The sequence below is a fragment of the Oryctolagus cuniculus genome, chromosome 9 (genome assembly GCF_964237555.1).
Source record: "Oryctolagus cuniculus chromosome 9, mOryCun1.1, whole genome shotgun sequence".
NCBI lineage: Eukaryota > Metazoa > Chordata > Mammalia > Lagomorpha > Leporidae > Oryctolagus > Oryctolagus cuniculus.
This window is the reverse complement of record NC_091440.1, coordinates 95,571,564-95,593,982: the sequence shown is the minus strand read 5'-3', so window position 1 is coordinate 95,593,982 and position 22,419 is coordinate 95,571,564. Positions and strand designations below refer to the sequence as shown.

The window sequence follows — 22,419 nt, the reverse complement described above, 5'->3', positions numbered from 1 at the left end:
TCAGCCACTGCAGGTACATTTTGGAGGAAGGAACAGCAAGAGGAACCCTACAGAAAGAGAAGGGCAATTCCCAGTGTTGTAGAAATCTTTGAATTCCTGCAGCATGGGGAACATTTCTCCCTCTGTGATGTCAAGAATCCCCAACCTCTTGACTGAGAACCACCTGACTTCACTGCCACAGGAGAGGGAGGCGACGGATGTTTGCAGCGCAGGACTTCCGGACTGCTACAGAGGATACCGAGTTGCTGCAAAACACTACCCAGGGGAACTGTGTACCAACGGAGGCTGGTTCTCGTAAAACAAAGTGAATGCTGCAGGTGTCTTCTCGTGGGCATTCTCTCAGATGTTACAGGCCAGAAGAGGCATTTGGAAAACCATGTTTAATAAACGTCAAGCAAGAAAAAAACTGTAAGTTACTCTTCCGAAAAGTTGTGTTCTCTGGAAACTGGACTAATCAGCTTCAGACGCTGGACTACTGAGAGTCATCCCACAAAACAGCCCAGGTCTGTTAAGAAGGCCTGGCTCAAACAGGCTCTCTTAAGAAGCTCATTTTATCAGAGACAAAAACAACATATCCAGATGGTACAGCAGATCTCTTCTAAATGTTCCATTCATCACTAGAAACAGGCAAGCAAGCACACCATTTGAGGACCTTCCAAACTTCCTACTTCCACGGACGTGCACAGCACACAGTCAGCAATCCCTTCCTTGTGACTGTAAAGTTGGGAACAGCACCTACTGGTCATGTCCAACCACCGCTGCCTCAGGAACAAGATGAGCTGGCTTCCCTGCCCCTGCCTTTGTGTTTCAGGCTTCTCTGCCCTGCCGCAGGGCGTTAGAAGTGAGAATATCAAAAGTTAAAAAAAAAAAATTCAAAATTCAGTTTTAGGTTAAGAGAACAACGCAAAATTGGTAAAAAAAAAAAAATCTGCATCCATACAGATGTAGAAATTAGGCAGTGTTCTGAGAATTCAGAAATATCCACAGGTACACGGAAATCCAGCTTGACTCCCAGGCGCACCTTCCCAAGGGGTGTGGACGGAGGAAGTGTGCCTCGCATCTAAGCAGAGCTCAGAACCACATGAGCCCTGACTCAGCACAGCTCTGTGCTGCAGTGAGGGCCAGCAGTTCACTACAAGTGCCCAAGCCCATACTTAACATCAGTTCTTACCTCTTTCCACACAATGGTATGCCACATACCATTTCTTAACACTGAAAAAGAAGAAACAATGTCAGTTAATACTGGTGATAATCAAAATGGGATCATTTCTAAACTTCAAAGAGCTCCTTTTAAAATTCCATGATGAATTCTCACGTACCTCATCCTTAGACAGAAAGGTATGACATCCTCACCCCCAAAAATGGAGCCCCCATTCCCTGTACCTCTGTAACATATACACATCAATGTTTATGTATGTATGTAAATTAAATATACATTCAGTCCAGAAGGAAAAGAGCCTGCTGTTAAACAATTTTTAAAAAACAAAAAACAGAGCTGGTATCATAGAAATCAAGAGTATAAAAAGCAGAAATAGGGGCCGGCACCGCAGCTCTCTAGGCTAATCCTCCGCCTGCGGCGCCAGCACCCCAGGTTCTAGTCCTGGTTGGGCCGCCGGATTCTGTCCCGGTTGTTCCTCTTCCAGTCCAGCTCTCTGCTGTGGCCTGGGAAGGCAGTGGAGGATGGCCCAAGTGCTTGGGTCCTGTACCCGCATGGGAGACCAGGAGGAAGCACCTGGCTCCTGGCTTCAGATTGGCGCAGCGCGCCGGCCGTGGCGGCCATTTGGGAGGTGAACCAACGGAAGGAAGACCTTTCTCTCTGTCTCTCTCTTACTGTCTAACTCTGCCTGTCAAAAAAAATAAAAAGAAGAAATAGGGAGGTAGGGAATTATAAACCAAGGATGTACACGCTTGGAATGTGTAAGGACATAAAAAAAGTCTTTAGTTCCTAAAAATTACATTTTCTAAAATCCTAAAATATACAAATCCTATTCAAATCTTCATTGTAAGGACAATTCTTTGATTTGTTATTTTTAAAGAGTTGTACAGATAATTTTCTCAAATTGCCTCAGTATCATTAACTATTCAGAATTTCTCAACTGCAGGTCTTATACTTAAGTTTATAATGGAAAGAGTAGTCCAGCCTGGTGCCTTACCTATTGTTTTCTTTTTGTTAACAGCATTGTCTGCCTTATGTCGCTTCTGTTACAGAAAGAAAAAAAAGAGCTCTTATACTCACAAGTTCCAGATGAATAATTGAAATATCAAACAATAAGGCCAGGGGAAAAAACAGGGTACAAAGAAGCTAACAGTCAAACAGCACTCATGTTGTAAAACTCAGATCAAAGGTTTTATTTTCCAGTTCCAGTGACTAAACTTCAGGTGTGGCACTCTAGATTATAGAATTTCTCATTTCTCATTGGTTTTAGAGCAGACTAAAAATTACTCAGGGTGATTAGCCAAGAACAAACAACTGAATTAACTTTACTAATAAACTTTGTTTTGATCTGTATTACATTCATTTACCTACCTACTCCCAAGAAGATGTACATAGGTTTGCAAGAGCAAGTGCATGTGTTTGTGTGTGTGCTGGGGACAGAAAGACGGAAAGAGGGAAAAGGAAAAAAAAAAGAACAGGAATAGGGTTGTCTCAACAAACTTGCAGATACACAAGGGTAAGAGAGAGCAGTAAGACAGACAACTGTAAAAGACCTCAGGTAGAGCAGGCACAGTGCTGGTGTCCTAGCTAACACCATAACACATTGCTTCACTGGCTACCCAACTTAGCAAGCCCTAACACAGGATATTTGACAGAACTCAAAGGAGTTTCAGAGAGCTAACATTTGAAAACAAACTGTGAACGCTTCAGTGACACTGTGTTAGTACTTAATATAGTCTGCATACATATTCCCAGGAGTCTAGAGAGGCTGCTTCCCATCTTAAACACGCCAGCCACCCAAAGCAGTCCACGGGTCTGCTATATCCCACAGAATGTTTTTTATACGCCAAAATAAACACTTACAAAATCTTCTACAATCTCTTTGATGCCTGCAATTGTTAAAATAATGATCAATGGCACCAGGGTGGTATATCGTCCTGTTGGAGATACATCTGGAATTTGCTGCAAGACAAGAGACCAGAGAGGGAAGGTGACATGTCAGAACCCTCTCCAAGAAAAAGAAACCACAGCACTCACAGCCATTCTTTTGCAGTTGTTTCATTTCTGAGACACAAAGACGATTACCTTACTGTAAAAACTAGCTTTGTACCTCACATCTTTTTTAATTTTTTATCCCACACTGGCTATGTATCTGGAACAGACAAAGAGGTCAAAGTAGACCTGGGGGCCATTTTTCAATGCCTCTTTAGTAACTGCAGTTAACCTTAAAGTAGTACAAAAAAGTCTCTATGCAAAGATCATGTTTGTTCATGATCAAACAATGAGGGATGCAGTTAGAAAAAGAAAACCGTATTTGAATATTTTAACTATCACTTTTCCAGTTTACCAACAAGTCAGTGAAACCTGATTGTAATTAAGGTTGTAAATTTTAAGTAACCTTTACAAAGCGTTACCTGTAATAAGGCAATGAAGAGGAAGAAGGCATTAGCAGCTCTTCTAATCTGCTCGTACAAGAATCGAGGTAGAAATGTCAACACGCTGTACTTGGCTGTACTGGAAGCACAAAAGAAAAACACTACCATCAGGTGCAGCTGCAAACTCTACGAAAACTGTAACAAAACCCAAAGTTTCCAAAACATAACATTTTTAAAACAAAATGTTTCCAAACTCAGGACAAGAACTATATTTTGCAAAAGGCTTGTCTGATCAGAAAATCTCCATTGTGATTTTGTTTTCAAACTTTGATGTGCATGCGCTGTGTAGCCGTCCGTCACACTATGTAAGTAGGCACAGGTACCCACCTTCCAGGAGCTGTGTGCTATGACCCGCAGGCAGGTGAACAACAGCTCAACTGCCCCTGTGCACATGACCGCCACAGGTTTTATGCTTCAATCACAATGAATAAATTCCACTCCTTCCACACTCCCTTGCTTGGCCACCTTCACGCACACTCTCCCTGTCTTCCCCATGATCAGTCTTTCCCTTCCTACCCTCCCATATCCTGTATCTTCATTAAGTTTGGGCAAATTTAAAATGTTTCTGCTACCTTCAAGCTCACAGGATGTTTATTCTTGTGCCATATAGTCTCTGCCTTGCTCTGTATCCACAGCTTCCACAATCAGGTTTAATTTTTTTTTTTTTAAATTTTCATCTGTACTGACTAGGTAGGAATTGTTTTCTTACCGTTATCCCCTAACCAATACCATGAAACACCCATATAAGTAGCATCCACGTTGCATTAGGTATTATCAGTATTCGAGACATGAGTTAAAGTATACAGGAGGCTGTGCATAGGTTATATGCAAATACTGCACCATTACACATAACAACATGAAATCCTCAGATGCCGTCATCCATGTGGGTTCTGGAACCCATCCTCCGCAAACATTAAGAGATAACTGTGGGCTGGCACCGCGGCTCATTAGGCTAATCCTCTGCCTTGTGGCACCAGCACACCAGGTTCTAGTCCCGGTCAGGGCGCCGGATTCTGTCCCGCTTGCCCCTCTTCCAGGCCAGCTCTCTGCTGTGGCCCGGGAGTGCAGTGGAGGATGACCCAAGTCCTTGGGCCCTGCACCCCATGGGAGACCAGGAGAAGCACCTGGCTCCTGCCATCGGATCAGCGCGATGCGCCAGCTGCAGCGGCCATTGGAGGGTGAACCAACGGCAAAGGAAGACCTTTCTCTCTGTCTCTCTCACTGTCCACTCTGCCTGTCAAAAAAAAAAAAAAAAAGAGAGAGAGAGAGACAACTGTGGCCAGCGCCACAGCTCAATAGGCTAATCCTCCACCTAGCGACACCGGCACCCCGGGTTCTAGTCCCAAACGGGGCGCCGGATTCTGTCCCACTTGCCCCTCTTCCAGTCCAGCTCTCTGCTGTGGCCCGGGAGTGCAGTGGAGGATGGTCCAAGTCCTTGGGCCCTGCACCCACATGGGAGACCAGGATAAGCACCTGGCTCCTGGCTTCGGATCAGCGTGGTGCACCAGCCGCAGCGGCCATTGGAGGGTGAACCAACGGTAAAGGAAAATCTTTCTGTCTCTCTCTCTCTCTCTGTCCACTCTGCCTGTCAAAAAGAGAGAGAGAGAGAGAGAGAGAGAGAGAGAGAGAGAACTGTGTCACTTCCCTAGCCCCAGAACAGATTATGAGAAGAGCAAGAACGTTCACATCAACTCCCTATGTTCCCAGCACATAGCACCCCACAGACAGTTGAGGAACAACAAAATAAGCCTAAGGCATAAACCTAAAGGGTAACATGAACCAAAGCTCCTCTGGCTACTCACAGGCTTATTCAAATTTGCACAGAAAAGCATCTACCTAATTTAACCATCTCTCTCTCTCTCTCCCCACCCCCAAGGCATGACTCTGAGCCTCCACTTCAATGAAATACACTCCAGAAAGATTATCTAGCAGGTTTCAAATGCACAGCAAATGAGAAGCACCAAACAGGCCGAAGGGCTCGGGAGATGGAACACGCCAGAGGCATGTGTACGGCAGTAAGAACTGACTGCATCCAACTCTGGAATGACAAGATAAAGCCAAAGCTGACACCTCAGAAAAGACAACAGCCGCAAGTCATTTGATGGGACGAGAAAGCAGCCTGGTGTGGTGTTTACTGCCACTGCTTCAGGGAAAATCACCCTCACGATACAAGAGCACACAGGGATGAGAATCTGCCTGGGAGACACCGTTTTAGCCTTCTTCTGTGTAAAGTGCTAAAGATGTACAACACATTAAAGGAAAACCTCCTTTAAAACAGCTCCTCTTAAAGAATCTGACACTTGAAGGGAAATCACTGAATGAGCTGGAAATGTGCTTACCTGGAACCCTTCCTCATTTATGTAACCCTGTGGGGAAACAGCACGTCACCATAAATTCTGATAGACAGACTAATATAGCTGATGCCAAGCTCGTTAAAGAGTATGAAAAATACATCAATTCATGTACACCGGAGCTCACGGCGCGAAGATTTCTTAACTGCAGCTTAGAGGACGCAGGTCAACAGAATATCATGCATTCCTTTGCAGCAGTACCGACCACTCTATCTATGGGCAAATCTCTCGCCAGGAACATGTGACTCATCAGGGTGGAACTCATCCACACAGGTAGAACCCGCTCCTGTTGGCCACTCTTAGGACCCTGCAGACCTGGGAAACAACCGATTAGAAAATAGGACCTGGCAAAATATGGGTGTATGGCCACTTGACCACCACTCGATCAGCAAGCTTTGTGCCAGTCCGACTTCCAGAACACAGCACACAGCAAGAACCTGTCGCTCCCCCTCTTCATGGAGGAACGACACTAAACCCTGCCTAGGCTTCTTATCCGAGTCACGGCACCATTATGTCGCTCCCCGTCTTCGCGGAGGAACAACACAGGACCCTGCGCTGTTCTTTTGTCTGCTCGGCCCTCCCCGGGTTTGCTGCTGGTTCTTCCCGGGTTAGCTACCGTCCCTTCCACCTCCGTGGAAGGGCGGTTCCCCCTGCCACTTTCCCCACTTCCGCGGGGGAGCGGCACACTGCCGGCCGGCTCTCTCGGGGGCTGCTCAGATGTTCCTCAGGTGTTCCTCTTAGATGTTCCTGGTGCATGTTGTCTCTCTCCTCCTTTATAGTCCTCTTCCACCAATCCCAACTCTGCTACCCACACGCCGAGTACACTGCTCTCCTCCAATCAGGAGCAGGTCCTGCTGTTTATTGGTTGAACTGGAGGCAGCTGTGTAGAAGCTGTTTCCTCCTCTCCCAGCGCCATACTGTGGGAGAGCAGATGCATAGAATAAGTCTTAATTCGAGTAACAGTCTAGTCCGAGTTGCTCCCCACAGAACCCATGGACACTTCTCCCCAAGAAGCTGCCTTCGTCAGCTGAGTTCCACCACGATGTTCTGAAAGCCTTCAACTCCAGCCAATGCCTGGACAATACCATGTACCTTCTTCCTCCCAAACAGTCACTCAGCACAGAGTTCTGGATTATAGGAAGTTGAAGATAACAAGTAGGTAACACAATGTCCCGAGAAGGCTGTTCAGTCTTTATTAATGTTTTCACATATCCGTCAAGAGTACGTAAGACTAACTCAGAGAAGAGAGCTAGAATGAGACCACTAAAAGCAAAAGCCCTCCGCAGGGGTCCTCTTTAACATCCACGGATGATGAATGTCACCTGCATGCTGGCAGTCACTGAAGAGGACATTCCAACCGACAGCAAAGCCCATGGCCTTCCCCAGCTGGGCATCTCTCTATCTCTGCCTCTGCCTCTCAAATAAATAGAAAATAAATATTTTTAAAAAGCTACCAAAAAAAAAAAAAGGGTTTCAGGCTGTCCTATGAGTTGACATGCTGGAACACAAATATGGAGGGAAAGGGCTATGAAATCGAGCTGTCCAAACATAAGTGCCCACGCCCATCCTGCTCTTGCTGCCTCTGTCTCAGTTCTTAGGAGGCCACAGCGTCTCTGCTTGTAAGGTGAGAATGTAATGAATCGGAAGGGACACTGGCCAAGCAAGCCAGGAGCCGCGGCAACTGCAGGAGCAGATGGAAAGCGAGACTGGAGCAGGCCAGTTAGGGGAGCAGCAGGAGGTAAAGTGAACGGTTCACAGGGCTGCCCAGGATAGAAAGCACGGATGTTTGACTCAGGTCTGGGTGGAAAGCAAGATCCACGAGTCCTGCGTGGTGCAAAGAGTCAAAGGAATTTACAGATCTCAAAACAAAATGTGAGGCAGGCTAAGCTATCCATTTTTTCTTCATTTCTTGAAAAAACGCCAAATTTTGATTCAAAGGCTTATCTCTAATTAAAATTATTGTTATTTTATCACACGCATATGGAAAAGCACATAAAATTGAAGCATTTGACTCAAGGTTTCCTAAGGTAGAAATATGCACTTAGTTTGGGTTCAGCTGAAATTTACAATAGGGACATGAGGAAAGTAAATCTTTACGTGTAGATTCTATAGGGTCTAATTTCAGGACTACCTCGCGCTGGATGCACAACTGTAAAACTGATGCACATTTATCATCCCTGCCCGCAAGGACACCACTAACACAGCAAAAAGCAATATAGAAACACACAGCCACACTAGGAATGGGATGAATCACCTGCAAAGGGTTGGTTTTTTTCTAAACTAGACTCCTTTCTGCACTGGGCAAGGTAACCCCTTCCAAGTATGAGCTGCAGCAAGAGGGACCCGCAGAGGAGGACGGGGCTCCTACCTGTAAAAGGGCCCTGGTCAGGGAACAGGCTCTGCCTTCTCAACTGTTTCCTGACAAGACACCTCAACACATGGTTAAGAGAGTAATCCAGCCCTAACAACAAGTAAGGGTTCTCCTTAACTAATAAGGGTTAGTAAGGGTTCTCCTTACCAATAACCAACAGGAGATCCATATGGGATAAAAATATACATAACAGACATACAGTCAGCCCTCCAAAGCTATAGGCTTTGCATCCATGGATGCAACCAATCGTGGATCAAAAATATTCGGGTAGGGGGGCAGCACTGTGGCACAGTAGGTTAATCTTCTGCCTACAGCATGGCATCCCAAACTGGCACTGGGTTGAAGCAGTGGTTGGCTCTCTCTCTCTCTCTCCTTCTCACTGTCTATACCTAAAAAGATCATATACAGTCATGTGCCATATAACAATGTTTCAACCAGTGTCAGATCACACCTACCATGGTGGTCCCCTAAGATTCTATCACCCAGTGATGTCACATCCATCTTGGTTTGTCTGCACAATGACAAAAATCATCTAAGGGCCGGCACTGTGGCATAGTGGGTGGGGCCACAATTTGCAGTGCCAGTATCCTATATGGGCGCCGGTTCGAGTCCCGTCTGCTCCTCTTCTGATCCAGCTCTCTGCTGTGGGCTGGGAAAGTGGTGGAGGATGGCCCAAGTCCTTGGGCCCCTGCACCTGCATGAGAGACCCAGAAGAATCTCCTGGCTCCTGGCTTTGGATTAGTGCAGCTCTAGCCATTCTGGCCATTTGGGGAGTGAGCCAGTGGATGCAGGACCTTTCTCTGTCTCTGCTTCTGCCTTTCTGTAACTCTGCCTTTCAAATAAATAAACAAATCTTTTTAAAAAATCACCTAATGATACATTACTTAGAACATATCCCCATGGCTGAGTGCATGTGTGTGTGTGTAAGAGAGAAAGAAAGAAAGAAAGAAAGAGCTGTCAAGGAATTGGCTCACATAACTATGGCCTCCAGCACGTCCTGAGCTGGAGACCTAGGGAAGCCAATAGTGTAGCCATAGTCCAAAGACTGGCAACTTGAAACTCAGAAGAACTAATATTTCAGTTCAAGTTCAAAGACAGGAAAAAAATCAATGTCCCATTTTAAAGATCATCAGGCAGGGGAAATTCTTATGGGGAGATGGGCGTGAACCAGTGGTTGGAAGATCTTTCTCTCTGCGTATTTCCCTCTCTCTATATAACTCTGCCTTTAAAATAAATAAAATAAATATTAAATAAAAATTATACAACAAAATTTCCTAGAACCCATAATATATAGTTTCTTATTGAAGGAGCTCAGAAAGTATCCAAAACAGTAAGAGACCCATGCCAAAAATTTTAAATTAATAGTTTATCAAAATGAGTTTATTTATGCAAAGGAAAAATAGGACATTAAACTTTTTAGTAGCAACATAAACAGCTAGAACACTTTAGATTTCTATACCTAGCCAAGCTATCAAAAACTCAAACTGACTTTTCAGATACGCTTTCTAAGGAAGCTCCCTATGGCAAGAGGTGCTTCAACAAGAGTAGACAGCAATCAAAAAGAAAAGAAGAAGCCACACAGACACATATAGTATCCACAAATCCCGGAACCCTCCTTAGCAAGAAGGTTCTGGTATGACTGCTTTATAACACACCCATAGAGCAACCAGTTTCTCAGGGAAGGGATCTTAGGAGAGACGATGAAGGGGAAGTAGAATTGAGATGTTATCTTGAGAGAACACTTTTAAAAAACAAAGAACTTCAAAAAGTTTGGAAATGGAATTAAAAGATAAATGTATTTTGTTGTAAAAAATTCATAAATTTTTTGTAATATGTATTTTTCATTAGCATTTTGAAGATCCCTTGCATATAGAGAAGTGGCATAACATACTGATGGATACAAAATACCAATCTGATGAAACAAATAAGGGTTAATAGGCAGTTGTTTACATAGAAAAATGAGGCAGGAGGCCAGCGCCACAGCTCTACCTACGGCGCCAGCACCCCGGATTCTAGTCCCAGTTGGGGTGCTGGATTCTGTCCTGATTGCTCCTCTTCCAGTCCAGCTCTCTGCTGTGGCCCGGGAGTGCAGTGGAGGATGGCCCAGGTGCTTGGGCCCTGCACCCGCCTGGGAGACCAGGAGGAAGCACCTGGCTCCTGGCTCCTGGCTCCTGGCTTTGGATCGACGCAGGCGCCAGCCATAGCGGCCATTTGGGGGTTGAACCAACGGAAGGAAGACCTTTCTCTCTGTCTCTCTGTCTCTCTGTCTCTCTCTCTCTCTCTCTCTCTCACTGTCTAACTCTGCCTGTCAAAAAAAAAAAAAAAAGAAAGAAAAAGAAAAAAATAAAAGGAAAAGGAAAAATGAGGCAGGAAAAGCAAATGCCACAGGAAAGAGGCAAACATGATATACTACTTCACTACTTGGCCCTGAATGAAGTATACTAAATCTTCATCTTCAAGAGAATTCCAAGAGATCATTTCTACACTTAACTTAAAAATACAGTGAAAATCATATTTCTAAGTTTAATTGTTTGAAATATGGGGGAAACCACCAAAGAATTACAACCAGAAAGACTTCAAAGTGGTTGCCTTTGGTGGAACAGGGCCAGGCTGGGATGGGCTGGAGATCACTGAGGTTCGTGATAAGCCCTTCCAAAGTACTTGAATTTTTAGCCACCTACATGTATTAGTTTAATAATAATTTAATATTTTAAATAAACATGAATAGTATCCAGATATAACTTTCAAGGGACAATCCATTCTTTCAGCTATATTTGGAAAGGTTATACATAAGGAGTTGTTTATTAGAACATGGAGTTAGTCTACAGACTCCATCTGTTCTTATACTACTTCCTGCCAAAAAAAAGATCTAGTAACCACTCATATCTAATATTACTCCCCACAACTGCTTCCTTCTGCCAGCAACAACAGAGCCCCAGACCACAGATAAAGAAGAAACTCATGTGCCTGCAGGAGACTAAGAAGACGCAAGCCTAAGTGCAGCACTCACGGTGCAAACTTTCAGTACCTTCCTTGGAGTTTCCCTTTGAGATGAGCAGCCTGGTTTTCACAATGGGATCTTTACCCTGTAACTTACCACCCAGGGACACTGAAAGTACAATTCTTCCCCTTTAAATGGAGACCTCTTTATCCCGAAGCTCTCCCCTTCTTGTTCAGAACTCCTGTTGCTTTCCATCCTCTGCCAAATTCCAGAACATCTTTCTCTCTTCTCCTCAAACCACATCTTTTTCCTCTCCTGAGCCAATAGTCTAAGGGGTTATGTTCTCTAACAAGCTTTTCCCTATTCTTGTCCACCCAAAGTGTACAGTGTGTAGTCCATCCATTCATCCATTTCCATACTGTGTGCGTGTGTGTGAAAGAGACAACGACACAGAGTGAAAGCAGTCTTCTCTTATATGGTGAACTCTAAGCTGGTCACATCAATTGTTTACTTTCTTCACCACCTCTACACTCACACTTTGCAAGCTCTCTGCACACCTCAGGCCAACAGCACAGTGCCCTCTACTGGCCAGATGTCACAGCACGATTGGAGCAGCAGGTCTCAGCCAAATGAATTCAAATTTTCAGCAATTATCTAACAAAAATCCTCATAGTAATAATGATTACAGGGGTGTTGGCGCTGTGGCACAGTGGGTTAAAGCCTCAGCCTGCAGTGCCGGCATCCCATATGGGCACCAGTTTGTGTCCCGGCTGCTCCACTTCTGATCCAGCTCTCTGCTATGGCTTGGGAAAGCAGGAGAAGATGGCCCAAGTTCTTGGGCGACCTGGAAAAAGCTCCTGGCTCCTGGCTTTTGATTGGCTCAGCTCTGGCCATTGTGGCCATCTGGGGAGTGAACCAGTAGATGAAGACCTCTCTCTCCCCCTCTGCCTATACCTCTCCTCTCTGTAACTCTTTCAAAAAAGTAAAATAAATTTAAAAAAAAAAAAAAAAAACCTCCTCTCTTAAAAAAAATAGTGAACACAGGAGGTCAGAGACGCTAAGGTGGTCAGCTTTTGGCCTCGTCGATGCTTGTGGGCTTCGTCTGATCCATGCCTGGAAAGGCAGGCAGGGCCTCTACCACAAGAGGCAGGAGTCGCCACGGTAGTTCCGAGCCTGAAGTGGCTAGGACTTCTCTTACCCTTGTGTCCTGAGAAGACTCAGATGTGGGCCTCAGCTCCTACCCTGAACTCAGCAGATCGGCCCATGAAAACTTCCATACTGAGACAAAGGAAACCATCGATCAGAAAACAACACCTATTACCATGGGCTTGGCAGCAAGGAAGAGAACGGGGTGTGTGTGTGTGTGTGTGTGTGTGTGGACACCCTGCAAACGGAGAAGCAGACTGAAAGGTGACAGAGAAGCTGACGCTGGGTGGTGGGGAGAGGTGTAACATTCCAACCCCTCAATCGAGAAATGTCAGTAAGAACCAACAACAGAACAAGGATTAGAATTCCTAGATGAAGACTGTTCATAAGTAAAAAAGCAGGCCGGCGCCATGGCTCAGTAGGCCAATCCTCCGCCTTGCGGCGCCGGCACACTGGGTTCTAGTCCCGGTTGGGGCGCCGGATTCTGTCCTGGTTGCCCCTCTTCCAGGCCAGCTCTCTGCTGTGGCCCGGGAGTGCAGTGGAGGATGGCCCAGTCCTTGGGCCCTGCACCCCATGGGAGACCAGGAGAAGTACCTGGCTCCTGCCATCAGATCAGCGTGGTGCTCCGGCCGCAGCGCGCCAGCCGCGGCGGCCATTGGAGGGTGAACCAACGGCACAGGAAGACCTTTCTCTCTGTCTCTCTCTCTCACTGTCCACTCTGCCTGTCAAAAAAAAAAAAAAAAAAAAAAAAAAAAGCAAGAAAGAGGACATGATTATAACTCATTAGCAGCTGCATGGCAGGCCATGCAAAATGGAGGGAAAAACAAAAATTTTCCAAATAATCAAAACTGGAACTCTAAACTGTCAGGTCCTAGTTGATTTTTTAAGCTACGAGCTAATCAGAACTATGCTGGAGCCCAAACCACCAAGCCACCGGAGTTCCTGGTTCATTTAATCCTTCCAATAAAGAAATAATGGCATTCAACATGAAACTTCCTTAAAGTAGAGGTATAACAAAAGATAAAGTCCTAATGTTTAAATTGGTCTGAAACAAATTTGACTAGTGAATTTAATCTACTTGTGTAAAACAATGAGTGTAATCAAACATCTCAATTGCTTTGTGATGGAATGGTAGTATCAGCACAACTTAAAATAACTGGATAATTGTACTTAATAGCAACTGTTCCCAACTGAGTAACTTTGAAGTGAAACCATTCAAACTTAGATTTTCATTCAAGTTTAGATTTGGGGAGGGGTAAAGAAAACAATTTTTCTATTGTCTGGTGGGGGAAAGTGGCTAAGATTATCATTCATGGATCAGTAGACTGACTTGTTTAAAGTTGGTGAACCAGATTGATAATAACCTAAGACAGACAAGGATTGAGAATTAGTTGAACCTTTGAAAGCTCATGTTCTAGAAACACTCAAATCAGTAATATGTCAACCACATAATGCACTGCCAAAATAAAATGTGAATTTTCCTCAATAAGTCACACTTTAGCAAGTTATGTAGTGGTGAATGTGAAAAGGACAAGCAAGAGTTAGAATGAGGCACTGCATACCCCAATGGTCTCCTTAACTGCTGTCTGCCATCGAATGCACCCAAACCATTTTTTATAGAAACAGTCAAATAAGAGCTTTCTTTCTCAATAGCTTTTTTTTTTTTAAACAATGCCCATTTTTTAAAAAAAGATTTTATTTGTTTATTTGAGAGGTAGAGTTACAGATAGTGATAGGGAGAGACAGAGAGAAAGGTCTTCCATCCACTGGTTCACTCCCCAAATGACCTCAACGGCCAGAGCTGAGCTGATCCAAAGCCAGGAGTCAGGAGCTTCTTCCAGGTCTCCCATGTGGGTGCAGGGACCCAAGTGCTTGGGCCATCTTCTACTGCTTTCCCAGGCCATAGCAGAGAACTGGATCAGAAGAGGAGCAGCCAGGACTAGAACCAGTGCCCACATGGGATGAGGGTGCTGCAGGCAGAGGACTAACTTACTGCACCACAGTGCTGGCCCCTCAATAGCTTTCAAATACATCTTTTGTATCACAGCACTGCACAAGTTATTCTGACAGTGATTCAGCTTCTTAACTTCACTGAAAAGCTTGCTTAAAGTGAGCAATTGTGAAAGTTTTGAGTACCTAAGGAAGAAAGAGCCACGTAGATACGTGTAATCATGTAGCATAGGAAGTTTTCCTTGCTGAATATAATACCATGGACTTTTTTTATACCATGGCCTAATTTTAAAGGTCTGAAATGTTTTTAAAGTTTGCCCCTGTGCTAAAATGACCGTGTATGTAGTGATCAGTTTAGATGTAAACTATATTTCAAAGGAAACCCTAGTGTGAAATGAGTTTTATAATATAACTTAAAAAGCTTTAAGCTGCTAAAACACTTCCTATTTTGAAGAGATGTGAAATGCAGTACAGGAGTATTTTTTTTCTAATGAAGCCCAAAGACGAGCTATGCTGGGGTTCCTCCAATTGTAAAGATTCATCTTGGCTTTCACTAATTCTTACAATCTATGATACAAAAATAGTTAAATGTGGGGCACTAGTGGGATTTTGTGTGTGGGTAAGCAATCCAGGGGACCACCTATATAAAAAGGCATTGCTTACATGTAATACTTTGATAATGTGTTTTAGCAACTTGAAAGGTAAATACTACATAAAACTGTTAACTTAAAAGATAAAAAAAGATAAATAATGAATAAGGAAGAATTTGAAAGTCTTATTGCATTTGGTCTTTGTATATTCACTTGTGGTCATTTAATATCAAAACAAAAAGTGCTATAATTCATTCCTAAGATATTCTAAAATGTTTTCTCATCTTTTCATTTAACTTACTAATTTTTATACCCAGATTTTGTAAAACCTTGTATGCAATTTGGATACAATACTCAAATTGAAGTGGCACCCTGACAGTAGGGACTCCACTTTAGAGCACCCAAGACTCCATCTTGAGAAAGCACCCCCCACTGTGAGACTATGGTCTAAAACTAAGACAATAACAGTACATTACATCCTGCTGGGCAGAACACAGAAATCCCCTAGCACAACTGCTCAAGCTTAAAACAGATAGGGTGCACCTGGATTAATGTTAAGATTATAATTTTTCGCCGGCGCCGCGGCTCACTAGGCTAATCCTCCGCCTAGCGGCGCCGGCACACCGGGTTCTAGTCCCGGTCGGGGCGCCGGATTCTGTCCCGGTTGCCCCTCTTCCAGGCCAGCTCTCTGCTGTGGCCAGGGAGTGCAGTGGAGGATGGCCCAGGTGCTTGGGCCCTGCACCCCATGGGAGACCAGGAAAAGCACCTGGCTCCTGGCTCCTGCCATCGGATCAGCGCGGTGCGCCGGCCGCAGCGCGCCAGCCGCGGCGGCCATTGGAGGGTGAACCAACGGCAAAGGAAGACCTTTCTCTCTGTCTCTCTCTCTCACTGTCCACTCTGCCTATCAAAAAAAAAAAAAAAGATTATAATTTTTCTATGTCCTACATATGATTTAGGTCAGTACCTGGACTGATGTCCAGACTGTAATTGTTACTGTCAAGATTGTAATTGATATTAGTTTTGCTTATGCTTTAGGTCAGCTTGACCCTAGCAACCATGTATTCCCTCTCCCCTCCTTGTGGTTTTTGCCTTTATAAACCCTGATGCTTTGAGCTTCGGGGCCAAAAGTTCTTTAAGGCATGAGCCTGTTCTCAACAGCCAGCAATCAGTGTGTGGCACTCCTCTGTCAACACTCACTCAGGCACAATACAATTTGGGAACTTTACTTTAAGAAAAATATAGGACCGGCGCCATGGCTCAATAGGCTAATCCTCCGCCTATGGCGCCAGCACACAGGGTTCTAGTCCCGGTCGGGGCGCCAGATTCTGTCCTGGTTGCTCCTCTTCCAGGCCAGCTCTCTGCTGTGGCCCGGGAGTGCAGTGGAGGATGGCCCAAGTGCTTGGGGCCCTGCACCTGTATAGGGGACCAGGAGAAGCACCTGGCTCCTGCCTTCGGATCAGTACGATGCGCTGGCCACAGCGCACTGGCCGCAGCGGCCATTGGGGGATGAACTAACGGAAAAGGAAGACCTTTCTCTCTCTCTCACTGTCCACTATGCCTGTCAAAAAAGAAAAAGAAAAAGGCCGGCGCCGCGGCTCACTAGGCTAATCCTCCGCCTAGCGGCGCCGGCACACCGGGTTCTAGTCCCGGTCGGGGCGCCGGATTCTGTCCCGGTTGCCCCTCTTCCAGGCCAGCCCTCTGCTGTGGCCAGGGAGTGCAGTGGAGGATGGCCCAGGTGCTTGGGCCCTGCACCCCATGGGAGACCAGGAAAAGCACCTGGCTCCTGGCTCCTGCCATCGGATCAGCGCGGTGCGCCGGCCGCAGCGCGCTGGCCGCGGCGGCCATTGGAGGGTGAACCAACGGCAAAAGGAAGACCTTTCTCTCTGTCTCTCTCTCTCACTGTCCACTCTGCCTGTCAAAAAAAAAAAAGAAAAAGAAAAAGAAAAATATAGGGATCAGCATTGTGGCACTGGGTTTAAGCTCCCTTTCAACCAGACATACCCAGCATCCCATATTGGAACACCAGTGGGAGGACCAGCTGCTCGGCTTCTGATCCAGCTCCCTTCTGATACACATGAGACAGCAGCAGAAGATGGCCCAGGCACTTTGGCTCCTGACACCCACATGGGAAATCCCCGATGAAGTTCCTGGCTCCTGGCTTTAACCTAATCCAGCCCTGGATTTTGTGGCCATTTGTGGAGTGAACCTCTTCATCTCTCTTCTCTCTGCTTTTCAAATAAATAAATAAATCACAAGAAAGAAAGAGAGCAAGAGGAAGGAAGGGAGGAAGGAAGGGAGGGAGGAAGGAAGGGAGGAAGGAACGGAGGGAGAGAGAGGAAGAGCAAACTTACCCAATTAAAGTTCAAACCAAATAAGTTTTTTTTAAGATTTTTTTTAAATTTATTTTATTTGAGAGAGTTACAGACAGTGAGAGGGAGAGATAGAAAGGTCTTCCTTCCGTTGGTTCACTCCCCAAATGGCTTGCAACGGCCAGGGCTGTGCCAATCCAAAGCCAGGAGCCAGGTGCTTCTTCCTGGTCTCCCATGTGGGTGCAGGTGCCCAGGGACTTTGGGCAATCTTCTACTGCTTTCCCAGGCCATAGCAGAGAGCTGGACTGGAAGAAGAGCATCCAGGACTAGAACTGGCGTCCATATGAGATGCTGGCACCGCAGGAGAAGGATTAACCTACTGCACCACACTAGCCCCCAAACCAAGTAAGTTTTACAAAAATAACTCACCATTGAATGGCTTGAGTGCATCCCCCAAATTTCATTGTTGGAAAATTAGTATCCAATGAAACAACATTGACCTTTAAGAAGTGATTAAGGACAGATTAATGCTATTATCACTATTATCACAGGAGTGTTAATATCACAGGAGTGGGTGCCTAACAGAAGGATGACTTCAGCCTCCTCTCTCTCTCTCTCTTTTGCTCTCTCTCTCTCTCACATATGATGCCCTTCACTTTGTTGTGACACAGCAATAAAGCCCTCACGAGATGCAGTCCCTTGATCTTGGACTTCTCCATCTCCAGAACTGTGAGCCAAATACACTTCTGTTCTGTGCTCTTGCAACAGCAGCAGAAAATGGACTAATACAGCCTTGTAAACATATTGTAGGGCCCCTCCCAGGACCATGGAACAGGCAGGTGTCCATTAGCTTCAAGTAATTCTGCTCCTCTGACTACACACATGACCTAACAGAAATAGTGATTTGCACATTTTTTTTAATCTTCTCATACTTTCCCCCAAGCTGGCACAATCTTGCATAGATATGCATTCGTATTCACACAGAAGGCTGCCAATGTTCCACTAACTTATTCCTTTTTCTGGTACTTTTCTCACAATATGGCAAAATCCTTGCAAGTCAATGCTATCATTCTAATTCATTCTTTTTAATGGCTCCACAACATTCTATAATGTAGTCAGCCAATCTTCTATGACGTCTCCAGGTTTTTTAAACTGTAAGACATGTCCCAATAAATAGCCATGTACATATGTCCATGTGTATTGTTGAATTTTATCCTGATAGATTATCTAAAGTGCGATTAATGAGTCTCAGAGTCATGTGTCCTTTTTAAAAAGCATTACCTGGGGCCGGCGCTGTGGCGCAGTGGGTTAAAGCCCCAGCCTGCAGCGCCAGCGTCCCATATGGGCACTGGTTCGAGTCCCAGCTGCTCCTCTTCTGATCCAGCTCTCTGCTATGGCCTAGGAACGCAGAAGATGGCCCAAGTGCACCCACATGGGAGACCTGGAAGAAGCTCCTGACTCCTGGCTTTGGATCAGCTCAGCTCTGGCTGTTGCGGTCAACTGGGGAGTGAACCAGCGGACAGAAGACCTCGAGTTTATCTGGCTCTACCTCTCTCTCTAACTCTGTCTTTCAAATAAATAAAATAATTCTTTTTTTTTCTAAAAGTATTACCTAAATCCACACATAATTCAGATTTCTCAAGTTTTTAACTAGTGTCTTTTTTTCTGTTCTGATGATTTTAAATTTTTATTTTCAACAGAGAGCAGATAATTTCCCAAAAGGGGTTTACAACTACCAACATCTCTACCAGCAATGTGTGGAAATACCTGCCAGCAGTACTCAATACTCAGACTCAGTGGCTGGTGCCGCGGCTCAATAGGCTAATCCTCCACCTTGCGGCGCCGGCACACCGGGTTCTAGTCCTGGTCGGGGCGCCGGATCCTGTCCCGGTTGCCCCTCTTCCAGGCCAGCCCTCTGCTGTGGCCAGGGAGTGCAGTGGAGGATGGCCCAGGTGCTTGGGCCCTGCACCCCATGGGAGACCAGGATAAGTACCTGGCTCCTGCCATCGGATCAGTGCGGTGCGCCGGCTGCAGCGCGCCGGCCGTGGCGGCCATTGGAGGGTTAACCAACGGCAAAGGAAGACCTTTCTCTCTGTCTCTCTATCTCACTGTCCACTCTGCCTGTCAAAAAAATAAAAAAAATAAAACAAAAATAAATAAATAAATAAATACTCAGACTCAGTACTGAGACTTACATCAGGTAAGCACATAATGGGTACAGCAATTTGCTTTTTCTTGATAACTAATAAAGTTGACCATATTTTCATGCATTTGTGGGCCTAATGGCCTTGCTCCATTATCACCTCTTCATATGTTTTGCCCATTTTCCCATTAGTTTGTTGGTCTTTTCAGTGTCCATTTGTAAGAAGCCTCAGCATTGCCTGTTAACTATATTTTGCACTAAACAGTTTGCTAACAACTCATCTGGATATTGAGTTAATACAAAGAGGTATTAAACAACACAAATGTTGCAAAAAATGCTTAACACCTAAGTTTAGTATTAAGAAATTCTTTTTCCTCCTTCAATTTTTTGAGCAATCTCCAAGATTCTCTCTCTCTTTTTTTAATGTGAGTCCTTAATCTCTGTAATCAGAATGAATTTTTATCTATGATAAAAGATGGAGTCAGTTCTGTCTTCACCCTAACAGACAGCAATATGATTTAATAACATGATACCTGCACAATTATCCATTCCACTAAACTGAGTAAACTGAGACACTGCCTTTTTTTTTTTTTTTGACAGGCAGAGTGGACAGTGAGAGAGAGAGACACAGAGAGAAAGGTCTTCCTTTTCCATTGGTTCACCCTCCAATGGCTGCTGCAGCCAGCACACTGTGCTGATCCGAAGCCAGGAGCCAGGTGCTTCTCCTGGTCTCCCATGTAGGTACAGGGCCCAAGCATTTGGGCCATCCTCCACTGCACTCCCAGGCCACAGCACAGAGCTGGCCTGGAAGAGGGGCAACCGGGACAGAATCCGCTGCCCCGACCAGGACTAGAATCTGGTGTGCCGGCGCCGCAGGCAGGGGATTAGCCTATTGAGCCGCAGCACTGGCCAAGACACTGCTTTTTAACATACTGGCACACATTTAATTCTAAGGGTACCTTTGTCAGTTCCTAGCCAATACTACATAGGTTCACCATAACTTTATACATGTCCTAACTCTGGTAAGGTAAGGCCTTTCTCTATATTGTTCTTTTCCAAAACTTTCTTGGAGTTGTACATGTATCTTAAACATATTAAATAGCTGATGGATAAATTTTATGTAAGCCTATTTTATAGCCCAAGTTCTCAGTAGGAAACTAACACTACAAAAAGTTCTGATAAAGGAAGAAATTAGTTCCCATTCCTATTTTTAAATGGTCACTTCAGGGGCTGGCATTGTGGTGCAGCAAGCAAAGCCATTGTTTGCAATGTCAGCATCCCCTAAGTGCCAATTTGTGTCCAAGCTGCTCCACTTCCTATTCAGCTCACTGGCCTAGGAAAGCAACGGTTGATGGCCCAAGTACTTGGTCCCTGCCACCCATGTGGGAGACCAAAATGGACTTCCTGGTTCCTGACTTTGGGGGTCCATCCCTGACCCTTGCAGCCATTTGCAGAGTAAACCTGCAGACAAACAATCTCTTTCTTTCTGTCTCTCCTCTCTTTGTCATTCTGCCTTTTAAATAAATAAAATAAATCTTTTTTAAAAATTGCTACTTCAGATGGGGACCTGATCACTTGTTGAAATGACATAGGCAAAGCAGTTCTATCCTAACTGCCTCTAAATATCGTTTTTAAATTATATCCTACATGGTTCATGCTACGTGCAAGTACTCAAAGATCTGATTTCTTGACCTATTTAAGTGACCATTTTAGGAACATATATCTGCAAATTTTCTAAATGCTTTTGCATTGTGATTAAGAATTCTTATTAGCAGTAACACTTTGAAAAACAAGATGCATTTTACAGAATCAACATTATTTTGAGCCATTTAAGCTACTGGCAAAATGACTGTAGTGATGAACAAAAAAAAAAAGTTATTCATCTAAAACAGATCACCATTATTTGCACAATATTTTGGCTAATTTCTCAGTATTCTCAATTTTCCAATAAAACAGACAATACACTATCAATAATAAAATCCTTGTTTATTGGAAGCAAGTAAAAATAATTATTGCAAAAAATTTTCTTTGAAAGGCAAATTCAATATGCACATGAATTTTTTTTTTAAATGAGCAGACACTTTGGTTAGAACAAAAAATGTTCTTAATCAGATTCTGAACTCTGCCCCTAGTAACAGGAACTCACCTGAAGTCACCTAACTTGGCAGGGGTGGGGAGAAGGCTGTCTTTCTCCCAGACTAAAGATTCCAGAGACCAGCAATCCACAAACAAACAACATCCCAGGCCTCTCTTTGTTCTACCAACCTCACTGCCTGGCTCTGTCACATTACTGTCTCAACATGGAGGCCATTCCTTTGGGTTCCTGACTGGTACCACACAGGAAACTGGAAGAGTGAAGATTCCACACCCCTGTCAAGGAAGTGGCGCCTCTCCAGGTATCCTCAGCAAATGTCTCATTGGCCAGCACTGTGTCTCACAACCATTTCTAGCATCACACCTGGGACGGAAGTGGTGGGCAGTATGTCTTGATGCCTCTGAGATAAGCGAACAGCTGAGACACAGGAGCTTAGCCAGCTGTAACTGTGTCTGGTCCACCCCTGGTAGGGGAATCAGTATGGGGTGTGAAATCAGTGAATATCAGATTGCTGTCTGCACTGACAAACAACATTGCATGCTCACGAGAGCATCCATACAACAAGTGACATAAAAATTGGAAGTTTTACACACTCATCAACTAACCTCAAACGAGCCTCACTGCACTTCCAGCAGTGACGGCGGGAATGCCTCTGGACAGCCTCATCACGTATTATCCAGGGCAAACACAAAATCACAGTTTTAACAAAGCTGTAAGCAATTGGCCTGTGTATTAAGCACTAATCAAGCGCTAGATCCACTTTCCTCAGATAATAAAAGAGAAAAAGGCCTGGTCGGGGAGTGTTGGAAGGTGGTTTGTAATTCCAGCTCCAGTTCCATAGAAGCCACTTGACTTTTTTATATCTCTATTCTACAAGCACAAGCAGAAGCTGGGTTTCTCCTTTCTGTCCCAGGTATTGTGAGTTATGGCTA

At 44.8% G+C, this 22,419-nt stretch overlaps 1 protein-coding gene across 12 annotated transcripts in view; it reads right to left on the bottom strand.

Moving 5' to 3' along the window:
• The window catches only part of ATP8A2 (ATPase phospholipid transporting 8A2), a 729,626-nt gene that overhangs the window by 511,603 nt on the left and 195,604 nt on the right, over positions 1-22,419 (bottom strand). For all 12 annotated transcript variants that reach the window (XR_011378928.1, XM_070049167.1, XM_051850719.2 and 9 more), the window contains 4 exons: positions 3,571-3,670; positions 3,020-3,118; positions 2,154-2,199; positions 1,172-1,212 (listed from right to left, as the gene is read on the bottom strand). Coding sequence is in view for 11 of the 12 variants with exons in the window: in XM_070049167.1 (XP_069905268.1) it covers positions 1,172-1,212; positions 2,154-2,199; positions 3,020-3,118; positions 3,571-3,670 (286 nt within the window). In the remaining variant the exon portion in view is untranslated. The remainder of the gene's footprint in view (positions 1-1,171; positions 1,213-2,153; positions 2,200-3,019; positions 3,119-3,570; positions 3,671-22,419) is intronic.